This window comes from Odocoileus virginianus, chromosome 24 (assembly GCF_023699985.2).
Source record: "Odocoileus virginianus isolate 20LAN1187 ecotype Illinois chromosome 24, Ovbor_1.2, whole genome shotgun sequence".
In the NCBI taxonomy this organism is placed as follows: Eukaryota; Metazoa; Chordata; class Mammalia; order Artiodactyla; family Cervidae; genus Odocoileus; species Odocoileus virginianus.
The window spans coordinates 47,056,326-47,072,031 of NC_069697.1; the positions used below are offsets into that span (position 1 = coordinate 47,056,326).

The 15,706-nt window shown below is 34.3% G+C and overlaps 1 protein-coding gene and 1 non-coding gene across 8 annotated transcripts in view; both read right to left on the reverse strand.

The window, feature by feature from the left end:
• USP15 (ubiquitin specific peptidase 15) overlaps nucleotides 1-15,706 on the reverse strand; it is a 133,254-nt gene that overhangs the window by 30,788 nt on the left and 86,760 nt on the right. For 5 of the 7 annotated variants that reach the window (XM_070454673.1, XM_070454672.1, XM_070454675.1 and 2 more), the window contains one exon: nucleotides 1,377-1,550. In XM_070454673.1, coding sequence (XP_070310774.1) covers nucleotides 1,377-1,550 — 174 coding nt within the window. Of the gene's footprint in view, nucleotides 1-1,376; nucleotides 1,551-7,169; nucleotides 7,316-12,617; nucleotides 12,810-15,706 lie in introns of those variants that run through there. The other 2 variants (XM_070454677.1, XR_011483315.1) reach the window with 2 other exon arrangements.
• On the reverse strand, nucleotides 1,067-1,168 carry LOC139031000 (U6 spliceosomal RNA). The gene has a single exon (XR_011483430.1). It is a non-coding gene; the product is annotated as a U6 spliceosomal RNA (small nuclear RNA).

Below are 15,706 nucleotides of genomic sequence, written 5' to 3' on the forward strand. Positions count from 1 at the left end.
AAAGTTAAGGAACAAATGCAGGAGTTTTTCTGCTTTGTTGCTATTTATTTTTAAAGAGCTAGCATACAGTTAATAAAATGTTGCCCAGTTGATTTCCTATAAGAAAGTCATTTAAGTTGTATAAAAAGTGATTGAAAATTGCTGGGAAGAGCTCCTGGAGGAGGAAACAGCAGCCCACTCCAGTGCTCTTGCCTGGAGAATCCCATGGACAGAGGAGCCTGGCGGGCTACAGTCCATGGGGTCGCAAGACTCAGACATGACTTAGTGACTAATCTACCACCATCACCATACTCAATATTTAGGGTTTGCTTTGAAGACTAATTTCAGTAATTTTTCAAACTTATGACTCTCTAAGAGTTCTTAGAGCTTAATGACATGCCCAAATTTAGTCTTTACATTTGTGTAAAATATTTACGTAGGTTTCTTAGAGACAGGCTATATTCTAAAGCAATCTGCTGTTTGTCTGTTGTCATTTTGAACCATACCTGTATTTCTCAACTTTTATTTATTTCCTTTACCATCTCCCAGAACTCTTTTTGGATATTTTTTTTCCCCCAATTATTTTTATTAGTTGGAGGCTAATTACTTTACAATATTGTAGTGGCTTTTGCCACTCACTGACATGAATCAGCCATGGATTTACATGTGTTCCCCATCCTGAACCCCCTTCCCACCTCCCTCCCCATCCCATCCCTCTGGGTCATCCCAGCACCAGCCCTGAGCACTTATCTCATGCATCCAACCTGGACTGGCGATCTGTTTCACACTTGATAATATACATGTTTCGATGCTCTTCTCTCAGATCATCCCACCCTCACCTTCTCCCATAGAGTCCAAAAGTCTGTTCTATACATCTGTGTCTCTTTTTCTGTCTTGCATATAGGGTTATTGTTACCATCTTTCTAAATTCCATATATATGTGTTTGGTGTTTTTCCTTCTGGCTTCACTCTGTATAATGGGCTCCAGTTTCATCCACCTCATTAGAACTGATTCAAATGAATTCTTTTTAATGGCTGAGTAATATTCCATGTGTATATGTACCACAGCTTTCTTATCCATTCGTCTAAAAATATGGAACGCCTCACGAATTTGCATGTTATCCTTGCACAGGGGCCATGCTAATCTTCTCTGTATCATTCCAATTTTATGTGCTGCCGAATCGAGCACCTTTTTTGGACATTTTAAACTTAATTATCTATTCTGTACCCCACCCTGAAAATTTAATACTTTATTTGCTGCGTATCTATTTATATGCTGAGTCCCTCTGGAGGGCCACCAACCATTGTAATAGCTATGATTCTTTGCTCTTTTCCCAGAGACTTCTGTCCTCTTGGGGGTGAAAAGGCCTTGATGAAAATGTATTTAAGATACTAACCTTAAAGGCTCTTGGTGTGACATAGCTGAACTTTCCAGACCACATTTGCTTGATCAATTCAGCATAAGATTTAGCTATTTCACCTCTCATTCCTAAGGGATTGTCAAAATTCAGTTCTTCTTGATACTTATCATTCAGGAAATATTCAGTAAGTGGAGGTGTATTGCTCAAACACTGCAAAAAATAAGATATATTTTCAAGTAAAAGAAACCATATATATTAAACATACAATGCAGAAACAAAGTGATTATATATATATATATATATATAAATTTACATTGATGGCCTCTTGCACTAATAAGTAACTGATCAAATAAACATTTAAATGATGTACTCAACTATTCATTTCCCAAATTTCAAGTCAATTATTTATAGTAAATGAAAATGCTAATATTTGTTGCTGCAAAACCTACATTAATTTTAACCACAGCAAGCTACTGGTTAACTGGGAGCGAAGTTCAGAGTTTTTTTCCTGGCAGAAATTATGGATTGTCTAACCATCCCAGGCATTTGCCAATTAGCCTGAGTGGGAGCTAAAAACTGAAATGGAGCACAAGCAAGAAATGCACTTTAAAGAGGTATTTACTGCTTCCATTGTCAGTTCATCATCATGAAAGAGTAGCCTTCTAAGTTTTCCTTTCGGGTCAAACATTTTCTAGAAGGGCAGTACAGATCAGCTGAGCCTGAGAAAACAAACTTCTATTATGTGAACTCTGGCCAACAGTGTTCTTACTTCCTCCAGCTCTTATTTAATAATACAACAACCCAATTTTACTTTATGGCATGATTAAAATTATGAATAAGTTACTTCTCCAGCTCTGTTCCATTTTGAACAATTTAGGATCTAAAATAAAACAGACAGTGGAAGTACAGTTTTCCCACAATATTTTATCTCAAGCTAAAATAATTTTAAGTTGATAATGCTATATAATGTGACTTCATTTTGAACCCAATATCACTTTATCAATTAGATGTCTAGAGCCATTAAGTAGAATATATAAAGACTGACACAGACATACAGTCATAGAGGTAACTTTTTGGCTGCAGGAACATATTTGTTTTGGAGTACAGTGACAAAATGCTTTAAGTGAAGTTAGCTGTTTGCATGTAAAGTAGTAGAAACCCATTCATAGGAGAGTTCAGAATTTATATTAATGGAAATAAAAGTTTTTCAAAGCTTGCTTACCACTTATAAGAACTAAGTTAAACAGTCTTGGTAACTATGAAAAATTAAGCCTGCTGAGTTTATGTTGATAACCTGGATGTTATAAACTATATGTCATACACTTTTGGCTAAAACTTAAGCACATTCAATCTTAAAAATAAATCATGGTGTTATATTTTGTGTTTCCAATTAAAAATCAATTTCTGTGTACTCATGTAACCATGATAACTAATTTGGAATTTTCTGTCTAATAAAAATAATACTGTGCAAACTGGTAGTCTGGCCCCAACCTCAAGATAAGAAGGAGAACTCTTTATAATATGGAACTTGTTATTACATTATTTTAGGCAGTGAAAACAATATCAACAGTCAAAAATTGTTTGAGGTGGGCTACAGAGGTTGTTATTTACATGTCATTTTTGACAGTATAAAAAATTTTATGTAGAAAAGAGGCAGGCTACAGTGTAAGATGCAATCAGGGAAGGATTTTTTTTTTTTGTACTTTTGCTCTTAACTCCTTTTACATCTCAAACTTCCATAATCTTACAGGCTTTCTCAGTTTCAGTTTCTTTTTATAATATATATTGGTTTTATACCCAGCTTGGAGGTAGGGGCCAGCAACCTAGAATATACCATGACTACACAGGGCATAAATGCCATCACTCAGTAGTAGCATCTGATTGAGTACAAACGGGGCCAACACTAAATTGTCAATGAAGCAAAGTGGAGGTAAGATAGCACTTACAACAATTATAAATTAGTTTTCAAATCCTTATATTTGATCAGCTCAGGGTTATACTAAGAATGTATAATATTCTACTACTGTGTGCAACAATTACATAAAGAAGCTAACATTTTACCAAACACTTCAAAGAAATCAAGTTGCGCAAACATGAATAATTCTTGCACTTTGCTTTTACTTAATTATTCATAGTTATCCTTATCTTGCAGAGAGCTGCCAACTATAATTGAAAAATTTTTAGTTTTCCATCCATAGTGATCTTTCTAAAATTTGTCACTAAAATTTAAGACTTGATTATGTCACTTCCTTGCTACAAATCCTGTAATAGCAATTTCAGATTAAAATTTCAAATTCAAAAAGACAGCACCTATTAAAAACTCCCTGGCCCCCTTTTGACTTTCATTTAATCCACCATCTGCTTTGTAACAGGTCTCTACTTGGATTTTTAAAGGGAACACTGCTTATTTTCACAGTGACTCATGCCAGTTTGAAACTGATTATAATTAACTGATAACAAACTAAACAACAAAACACAATGGTTTCAATAAATAATTGCCTGTATTTCCTGTCAAGATATCATAAGCAATATATTTATTAAAATTTATTTTTACATTTTTTTAAAAATTAGAGGATAACTACAACATTGTGTCAGCTTCTGCCATACATGAATCAGCCACAGGCACATAACCTATGTATCCTGAGATAAACCTTATTTTTAAATGTGAACTATTAAGTCCTAAATAGTCCCCCAAAACATCTTATTTGTTAAAGATAATGTTTCCAGGAACTCACGACCTTAATTTTTCTAAAAATTTGTACAAATACATACAAACACAGATATTCAATTTTTCTAAGGCACAGTCCATAATATTTTAAAAACTAAACTGGTATCAGACATTTCTTCCACCTCTTGAAAATACTTTTCTCACTCACTGTGAAAATAATGGAGTCATTATATTCTTGAAATAATACAAAAACCAGTTATATATTAAAAGTTCTCTTTTGGTATCAATTTCAAGGTACAATTGGAAAAGAGCTCAAACAACTAAAATATTTTCATGTTCCAGGTGATATCAGTATTCAATGTTATCGCTCTGGCAGAACAAAAGAAGCCTACTTCTTAAATTTGCTCATAATACAACTGATTTGTAATTTATGCAACTCATTACTCAATCTTTTATCATGAGGCTTTCTCAGAAGCATAAACACCTTTGACAATTACCAGAAAATTCTATATTGGACTGGCTTCCATTAAGTACAATATTTTAAAGAATAAAGATAAATTTCATTAATACAGTAATAAAAACTATAACCAAAGTTCTAAAGCATATCTCTCAAAGATTCTTCTAATATAAAAAACACCACTTTCCTATCTGTTTGCAAGTGTTCCAAGATAATTCCTTTCCTAGAGATATGAATTCCTATATATGAAGACACAGAAAATGTCCTTATTAATTCATAAGATACTTTACTCCAACAACATAATATAGACTAGAAATCATACAACATATGTTGTGCCTATGTGGATGTATCTCTTATTCTCAATACTTTCTGAACTGGAGAAAACAACAACCTGCAAAATCTTCATCCATAACGTACATCATTTTTCTTATAAAAAACTGAGAATTAAAAAAAAAAAACCCACAAACCCTGAGACTATATATGAATGTATCATAAAAACAAAAAATGATTAAACAATATTAGCAAGTTATTTTTATGGACATTTATGAGTTTTTCTGACTTTCTACTAGTCATATGACATGCTGAGCTTCACCTCTAAAGTGAGCTTCACACTGACTAAATGCCAATATTTCCATAGTAAGAACCAGCTAGCTCTTACAAATTCACATCAAAAAACAAGGTCCAAATATGAAGTAATGTGACTAATCATAAAACACATATCTTAAGCCACATTTTGTTTGCATTGTAACTGTATCCAGAATCAGGCCTAATATTGCATAGAATTCTGTCTAATACCATTTTAAAAATGAAGCAATAATCAGACTGAAGAAAAAGATTCTGTATTAGTAGTTTCAATTCTTTTTTTCAGTCCTACCTCTGTTAACTGCTACCAACCCATCTCCCTCCACCCCCCCTCACGTGTGCATGCTCAGCCGTGTGACCCCACAGACTGCAGCCTGCCAGGCTCCTCTGTCCACGGAATTTTCCAGGCAAGAATACTGGAGTGGGTTGCCATTTCCTTCTCCAGGGGTAGTTTCAATTCTTGATGCAAAAGAGAAAAAGTAAAAAAACCTATATTAATTAACAGGTAAACGCACTTGTTAACTAGGCTAAATGCTCATTTAAACTTTTTATGATCCCTAGGCAAGTTAATAAGTGTGCAAAACTGACAAAAGCATTTGAAGATCTAAGTATTAAAAACTAAATTGCATATTCAGTATATGGTAATATGAATACTAAAGTTTCATATTTAGTATATAGTAGACTTTTGGCATTCATTAATTTTAACCTGTGTGACTCAGCCTCTTCACAGCTGTCTAACTGGAAGGTTCAGGATGTAAGCTACTGTGAAAAGATGTTGGTCGAGGAAGAATGATGAGAATGGTGTGTTATGTGCAAACCGATCATTCTGTGAGCAAATCTGTTCCTCAAAGTGACTTTGTACTTCTCTACTTGTGCTCACATATGCATTTAAAATCAAAATTGCATGTTAAGAACGTGAATTCTTGCATGTGAATTTGAATTAGGGATCTTATGATATATTTCTTAAAGTATTAAGACTGAGCCTTAGCATGTACACTTTCCCTTAGTATGTTCTTCCCCTGTAAGAAATTCCTACTTATTCTTTAAAACTCATCTCCACATCTCAGTACCTCAAAGATAAACTAATGTTCCTTCTTCTGGACTAATTTTATTAACTTGAACTCTTATACTGTCTTTATCCTGAGAGCAGAGTCCATGTCCTATTCGCTTTTGTAACTCAGCATCTAGCACAATGCCTGGCACATGCCGTAATAAAGGTGTGATGAACAAATTAAAAACTTCTATGGTAAAGCAGTCCTTAGAGAGACTGAGAACAGTGGGAAACACCTGACTAAGATCTGAACTGCAGCCTGCTATATAACTATAACCTACTCAAAGCTCTACAAGTTAAAAAATAAAAGTCCAAATAATGCCTAAAGAGGGTTTCTTAATGAAGAAAAAGAAACTAACATGAATACTCCAAAAAATAACTATCAAGATAAATCCATATAAGTAAAAGATATGTGAAAGGAAAATATATGGTAATATATTTTCATGAAGACTCTTTCCCTCAAATCAACCTGGAATTAGACATAATAATTCTTCAAGAGAATTATTCTAAATAATCAAAGATCTCATCTACTGGACATTCTATATGGGTCAATGTATACAGACTTTTAACCATTGTCACCATGAAGAACTCTTTTTTAAAAAATGCATATAGTATTCAACTATTTTAAAAAGTGTTAATTATCTATGAAAAACTCTCTGGTTATACATTTCCACCTTTAACCCAACAGGCTATAATTGGTGTATTATGTGAAGTCTGATATTCTCTAATTATTTAAATTTCTTGGAAAGACTACAGTGCTTTTTAAAAATAACTTTTCCTTAAATACACATGCAAAAATCCTATTGTTCTTGTATTACTGTCAATAAGTTCTTCCATTAAATGTTCTGATCAGTAAGACCGATGTTTCTATAATTCTCTGAAAAAGTGACTCATGTAAGAGTCTCAATTTTGTATTTCACTACAATCTTCCAGTTTTTAAAAAAACTGACCAAGTGATATAAAGTTCTACTATATAACCAAATCTCAAGTCTATTAATCAACATATTTTAGGAAATGAATAATTAATAGCCATCCCAATAACTTGTAATGAATCTGGAATTTCCCCAGTACCTGGAAAATAGTCAAAGTAATCCCCTTCAAAAAGAGAAGGCTGTCTTTTGTAATGCTGAATATGAACCACTCCCTTTCTGTTCAGGTGCTCCAGAAGCCCAATTTTCAAGTGATCATGTATGCTCACTATTTTAGTAAACCGGTAACTAGAACAGGAAAGAAAACAAACTTAATTTTTGATTACCTAAAGCCTTTGAGAATTGTGTAACTCATTCTGTAACTGATCAAAATGTAATGCCACTCACAACTCTTAAAGTAGCTACACTTTCAAACTGACCAATGCTAAATACAAAAACCCAATCTAAAATGGAAAGTATTTTCTTATGATTTAAAACATAAAACCTAAAGTAATCCATGGTTAAAGTAATATTAGGATACCCCCCAATAAATTTTTCTGGATTTTAAGATTAGATGGATAAAGAATTTTCAGATTTGTCAGATTGTTTTTTTTTGTCATGACAACTGTATAAACATCCTAAAAAGGTACTGTATAACTCCAAAGCATTCTATTAAAACTGGGATACTGGCTCTAATTATGTAATAGAGTAGTGGATAAGACAAAAAAATATGATGTAGACTTTCACAATGAAGAACTACAAATATAAGCCTGCCCCTTCACCATGGAGATTTGAAAAATGAGATATTTTTAAGACACTTCATGTTTTTGTTATTTTCCTCCTTAGAAAAGGAAAATCTCATTATATTTAAGGGATCAATTCTGAAGTTTCTCTATATATTCTGGGGAAACAAATACAACTAAAGCCATGTTTTGCTTTACATTTCCATACTCCAAGTTTTCTTTAAAGAACAAATTTGTGTATGTAAAATACAAGTGGATATAATTTTCATTTTAGTTTTAAAAAACAAAGTATTTTTTTTCCCTCTCCCACCTACTTAGTGAAGAGAGAATTGGCATACACTCTACTTAAAATTTTGGAATTTTACATAAAGCAATTTTAAAGGCAGCATTTTTAATTAGACAAAATATTCTAACATTTTAACATTTACCATAAGTCTGGCCACTATGCTTAGGACATGAAAAAATTAAACTTCATTTAAAATCTCTGCTATCACCATTTCCTTCAAATTCTATGGAATCTACTTTTCACACACTACTTGAATTTAATAAGAATTTTTATGAAAACTTAGGAAGTATGACAACTAATGGGAAACCTTTTGCTAGCAAAGAAATGTCAATGCCTCTTCCCCCTCACCTACAGGACTGAGAAAGAAGAATTCTGTCAAAAAGAGTACACTGCTACTTGCAGTGAGTATCTCCTGTCATGCTTAAAAAAGCATGATTATATAAGACTAGTGATTTTTCATATTAAAAGCTAAAAGTAGCAACTGGATAGAAGATCCAGTGGATAGAAGATACCACAGAGATGTACTTCAAAGCTTTTGGGATAACGATTACATTAATAAGGATGCTACAAGCTTCAAGTAGTTGCATGATGTTTTAAAACTACTGGACTGCAACAGCAATTGTAAAAAAATTGTTTTTTAGTAACAGGTTATATGTTGAATGATTCTATGTTTAGATATTCAGTTTACTGAAAGCATCCTAAAGCTAAATGATTCTAGTAACATTAGTGAATGTTAGTGCAAGTTGTATTTTAGAGAACTAAAGCTTACGAACTCAATTTTAATGTTTAGTAGCTTATCTACTACTCTATTTTAATAATTCAGAACTGGCTCACAATAAAATTAATATCAACATTTTTAGCAAGGAGACTGTCAAAGGTTTTAAGAAGAAACAAACTTTTATAATTTTGTGTGTGTTCAGTCCCTCATGAACAATATTCAGTTAAGAAACAATTTTGAACAAATGAACATTAAGAATTGTGTGAGCCATTCATCTTTTAGATCTAGGCACATAAAGGGATAGCAGAATTTTTTTAAAAAAGCTTCACTGACTTGCTACATTCCTTAAGAGAACCATCAAGTCATATACTTCTCTGTATCGTTTTATGGCAGTAGGCACATAAATGACAATATTTAAGCTAAGTTGAAACAGAAGTTTAAGAACTATGTAATAACATGAACTATGAAGGTTTCTATTTTCATAATAAAAAAGAACTTTAAATTTACTTGATTAATCAACAAATATTAAGAACAGAAGATCATTATTTTAAGAGTCTTCAGAAATATAGATATAATGTTCTAAAATGATGTTTTCATATCATTCACTGTGAAATCATTAAAGAAACAATTTGCACAGTAGTGAGGGTATGTTCTGCCAAGTGATTAACATGGCAGCCCAATTCAAGTGCTATCAAAATGGTTACATTGGCAGGTCTTTGTGAGAACTACATATGTACATATATATTACATGTTATAATTCTTTTAAAAATTATTGTGCTCTTTGACACGTAGCTCCAGAAATACCATTAATGTGGTACAGGTAAAGCAAATATTTCAGGTAAATTTTCCTAACTCAGTGTTTTTCAAACCATCTATGTGGAAGGACTAATATTTTTTAAAATTTTCAAACTGTCACAGACTGATACTTTAAAAGTTTTTTATAAAATAAAAATGAACCACCAGAAAAATGAAATAAGAAACAACATATGGAAAACAAAGCCCCATTTTTAAATTATTAGATTTAATAGGAATGAAATTACCCTAACTACTGTAAAAGTTTTGGATCACTTATGCTTAATTTGTAGTTATTTTATTGCTGACCAGCACAGTCTCATCCAAACACTGTGAGAAACACTACTGTAATGTACTGAACTATTATCTGCCATCGTATCAAACATTGGGGATATAAAAGAAAACCAAAGACAGTCTCTAACTGCATGATTCTCACTGCATAATAGTTATCTGCCCAGAAGACACAGAGGAAAAGAGGTGTGTGTGCATGTGTGTGTGGGTGTCCATGAGCACATATGTGGGTGTGTGAAAGGCAACTAGGAAAGAGGCAACATTAAATATTATAAAGAGACCTCAGACTTAATAAATTATGAGAGTCTTAACTTTTAGTTAAGGAGCTAGGTAGGGTCCAATTTGGATTTTATCCTTTAGGTGATACGAAATGAGTTTTAAGCAAGGAGGTATCTGCATTTAAAAACAATGACGCTTTGTACTAAATGTGACACTAAATGAATCAGAAGAGGATAAATGATGAACAAAAAGATGAGTTAGGAACAAAGAAATGAGTTAGATGTATTTTTCAACAGTTCATTTAAAAGATAATCAAGTGTTAAAATACTGTACTGGCAGGACAGAAAAGGATAGATACAAGTGATATTTAAGAACAGTCGAATCAACAGATCCTGTGGTAAGTCAGGTTTTGACTTGGGTCAATGATTGCACCTATAAGGTAGTATACTAAATAAAAGCACTAAGCTTCTAGGAAATATGTTCAGTCACAGACATGCTGAGTTTGAGTTATCTGTAATAGTATTTAGGCAGGGATGTCCATCTAATAGTTACGTTTTAGAGGAAAACTCAAGAGGGAGAATTGTAGTGGAGACAGCTTTGGGATCTGTCAGTTATAAGCAGATGTCAACTAGAGGGGCTGCAAAGAGCCTAGTGAAACAGGCAGTCAAGAATGACCTTAGCAAATATAATTTCTGTGGAGTGGTATAATGGTCACAGTGATGATACAGCAGTAGTTGATACTTACACAATGCTTGTTATGTGCCAAGTACTTCTTAAGGATTTTATCTCCATGTAACAGATAAAATTAAAAAGTTTCTTATCCAAGATCATACAACTTGAAAAGTTACAATATCTAGGATTTGAAGCTGTCAAACTGCAAAATCCAAGCTTTTACCCACTGTGCTATGCTGCAGTCATGAGGATTACTGAATGGAATATGAGAAAGTAGGGAGAAAGCACAGATCATCCTTTTCAAGGTCAAGGGTACTCTGTCTTCCTCCTATTTCATTTTTTTAAAAAAGACTTGACCATGTACATATGCTGAAAGGAAGACAGTGAAGAGGTGAGGTTAAAGGTATAGAACAAACAAGAAATGATTAATGAAACAAGTTTCAGGGAAGGTAAGAAACGTCTTAGGAAGATGGTGGTATAATTATGAGGATACAGATACTCTGATATGATATTCAATGAATATAAGAGGAATCATAAAGTAAATATTAATATTAGGAATCTCCTTATGAACAGTAACATTCTGGTCAAGAACTTGTTTTTAATTTCTTTTAAGAACAGTTACTGAAAGCTTTCTCTTCGGCAAGGTACATGATGCTTAAAAAAGCCCTGGGTAATTACTGAAGAATTTACACAAAATACCTTAATTTTATACCAAATCTATTTTAAAATATATGTATTCATTCATATATGCATAATAAATATGCATGTGTATGTATACTGGTGTTTTGTATGTGTGTGTCAGCCAATGACTCAGTTTATATTCAAAGCAAAATCTGTTTAAATGAACAGAGATCTTTAATTACACATGAGACCTGATTATTAAGCAAACAGTGATTTTCCAGTAAACCCTTCAAATTCAAATGAATGTCATCTTTGATGCAATTACTTTAGGAGACTATGTATTTGTTTCACTGATACTGTCACTGCTCAAAATATTTTAGGTACTTCTCTTTTTAGAGATGAGAGATGTATGAAAAAGCACTGTTATCTATATAGCATCCAGGAGGTATCAATATGTTTATTGAGTGTACAAGCAATGTGTTTTTTACTATGGTAAAATAAGATTTCTGATGTAGGGATTTCTATGATTAAAAAAAGGTGCTCATGTGAACAAGTATGAGCTGTAATGTTATAGTTGTACTTATGGTATGTCATTGCTATTTTTATCACCAGGTTAACCAAACATAAGTCTTAGTGAATAACGTACTCAACAAATGAAATCAAGACTCAATTCAACTGTCACCTCCTTAGTGAAGCCTCACTTACTTCCCAATAGATCTCTTTGCTTCTGAAACACTTGGCTATCATGCTTTCTATATCACATATTATCTTATTTATTTACATGTTTATCTTATTCACCAGAATGAAATTCTAGAAGATAGGCACTGTCTTTTTCAACTCTGTATTACCAATGTCTAGAATAATGCTTGGCACAGAGTAAGTCTCAATGTATGTTTATTGGATTAGCTAAATACATTAGCCAGCCAAAACAAGAAGACTAGCCTAGCTGCTCTTAATTTCTTTGACCTCTTTTTCTTTCAACTCGAGATGAACCCAATTGTCTCACTGTATGAACCCAGCCATCTGTTTTATGCATTATGTAGCTAAACACCATTACAGAGAATTTTAAGTGAATAAATTTATATCATTCTAAACTGGCAGTCCTCAATCTCAAGTGAGATGTCAGTATTGCTGAGCAATCTTATTCATGCATTCTTAGCTTATAACATGGTCTCATTCTTTTGGAAGTCATCACAAAATCTAGAAACTACTTGAATCCATAATCCCCTTCTTTTCTCTTGTTGCAACAGCAGTCTTTCCTCTACTCACATGTTAAACTGTAAGTCTTAGTCCTGGAATCTCTTTTTCACAGATGCCCTCTCTTTACAGATGCAATCATTTCCCTGATTTTAAAACCAACTACAAACAGCCACATTTTTATTTCCAGCCTAAGCCTGTGGTCTGTATTCCATACTCTTAGAACATCCATCTGTCTATGATGTATCCACTTGGATGTTTCATGGGCAGGACAAACTGCATATGCCTAAAATTAACTCATAATCTTCTCCTTACTCCAAACTTACCTCCCCTGTGTCTCTCCTCCCATTATTATCATTATGTCATCATTATGATGCACAAGCCAGAAGTCAGACACACACTTGTGATTTCGTTTACTTTTCATTAATTTGAATGCCAGCTACATGCCAGACACTGTTTGAGGTAACTGGGCTATAGCAGTGAATAAAACAAAGTCCCCATGCTTAGGAGCACGAATTGGGAATAGGGAGAGGCAAACAGACAAAAAAACTCAAATATATATATCAAATATCAGGTGGTCACGCAATGGGAAGGGCAGTTACCACTGTATACAGAGTGAGGAGGGAACATCTGACTCAAGGCAGGAACATTTGTGGAATGGGGGGGGGGGGGGGCGGCTAAGTGAGCAGGGAGCAGAGGGAGCATGGAGGAAAGTCGTAGAAAATAAGACAGCAGGAGCCAGATCATACAGGGCCTTATGGTCTCTTTCAAGAACTGTAGCTTTTGCTTGGTGAAATGAGAAGGCATTTAGTGATACGAAGAAGGAGTAACAGGAAATGTTTTAATTTAAAAAAAAATCTATTTATTTGGCTGCACTGGGTCTTAGTTGTGGCATGTGGGATTGATTCCAGGCCCCATGCATCGGGGGCATGGCGTCCTAGCCATTGGACCACCAGGAAAGCCCCTGCTTTAAGTTCAAAAGGATCTCTCTGAAAGTTTATTTTTGAGGATGAATCATAGGGGCTAAGGGTAAAGCAGAGAAATCAGTTAAAAGATAACTACAGTAAACCAGATGAGATGATAGCTGCCTGGAACCTTTAATGCCTTTATAATGCATTAAAATCCAAATTCCCCCTACATGATCTGGTGTTTGCCTATTTCTTTGAACTCATTTTATCCCCCCCGCCCCCTCCCCATTTTAAATATCATCCCATGGGTTACTCATCTTTGGTTCCTCAAACCTGCATGCCTGAGGGGCTTTGCACATGCTGTTGTTGCTCTGTCTGACTTCAATTCTCAACTGCCCAACTAACACCTATTCTTTGGCCACCGTTCAGACGTTACTTCTGGGGAGCATGACATCCAGTATAGATCAGAGGCTCTCCCAGGTCTTATTATGCTCACTGTCCTCTCATGATTCTCTCTTTATGACGCTTAGCACACTCACAATTTAATGCTTATACTCTACTAGACTAGGGCTGCCCTAGCGGCCCAGACAGTAAAGAATCTGCCTGCAACGCAGGAGCCCTGAATCTGCTCCCTGGGTTCGGAAGACCTCCTGCAGAAGGAAACGGCTGCCCACTCCAGCACTGCTGCCTGGAGAAGTCCATGGACAGAGGAGCCGGGTGGGCCACAGTCCACGGGACCACAGAGAGCCAGACACGACTGGGCGATGACCCCCTTCCCCTGCCACACCACAACTCACGGAAATCGTGCTGCTCTGCTCACCACAGCAGTCAGTGTCTCCCAGAGCGAAGGCACTTAGGGAGCCTCTGGTGAATAAGCGCTGAGTAATGAATGGATGTGCTAAGCTGCTTCAGTCGTGTCTGACTCTTTGCGACCCCATGGAGTATAGCCCACCAGGCTCCTCTGTCCATGGGATTCTCCAGGCAAGAATACTGGAGTGGGTTGCCATTTTCTTCTCCAGTGAATGGATAACTTAACACTTATTATTTGAAAAAAATTATACAGCTAGATCCCCTACAATATTCTGGAGATAAAGCTCTGAGTAACATTTTTGAAAATCAACTTTATCATCAAAGGAAGAGAAATATCCATCAGTGATATTCAGAAGAATGAAAGCAATCCTAAAAGGAGTTCTTAAATTATTTCAAACACACCATCAAGTATAATCTCCCAGGGAAAGTGTCTGAATCATAAAATAGTAATACTACCAAATGGAAACATTTTGTATTATGGGGACCATATATTTTGCATAAATATAAAAACATTTTTAATGGATGCACAACAATGTGAATATACTTAATACCACTGAACTGTACACTTAAAGATAGTTGAAATGGTAAATGTTGCGACCACAATAAAACATAAGATTTTAAAAGCACTTCTTACAAGTTGACTAGTATAACTATGAAAGATACATTATCTCAGGATGTCTGAATTAAAATAGACATCCTAATGTCAGCCAGTTTTAACTCATTCATTAACTTGTCTTAGTGAATGACAAGTTACTTAAACTTTCCTTGCCTCAATTTCCTCTTCAGTGAAATAAGGATACCAGATGCCCTAACTCAAAGGTCTCTACGAAGGGAAAAGTAAGAATGTGACAATGATAGGAAAAACCACCTTTACTATGCAAAGAAGGGTACTGTTACTATCAGAGGTTGTAGGTTCACTACTGGGCTCTTAATATTTTAATATGAGTTTATGAGAATTAGTAATCTATTTTAAATACTATTACTAATTAAAGCAATGGTTTTTAGTAACCAACTCCCTTGCCAAGGTTAGTTTAGGAATTATTGTAAAGAAGTGATTGGTAACACTAAGCAAAAGTTTCCATATAGATAGTATTAAAAAAAAAATGAATTAAGCATCCATTATTGGCAAAGCAAAAACACTGATGAAGTTGATCACTGGTAACATGAATTACCACAAACTATTTTTACTCACAAACTGAAATAGAAAGATGATCTTAAGTGTGCCAGTAGAAGAAAAAAAATCTAATAGAGAGGGCCTCTTGTAATTAATACAGCATAACATTAACTGACTAGAATTTAAATACATACATTAGGACAAACAGGTAAAAGATAAAAAGCCTTTAAGATATATTTAGCATGGCTTTCTCCTTTCTAGGGCTCTATCTGTCCAATAGCTTATATTTTTCCAGTGACTAATAATACCAATTTATAAAATTTAGAACA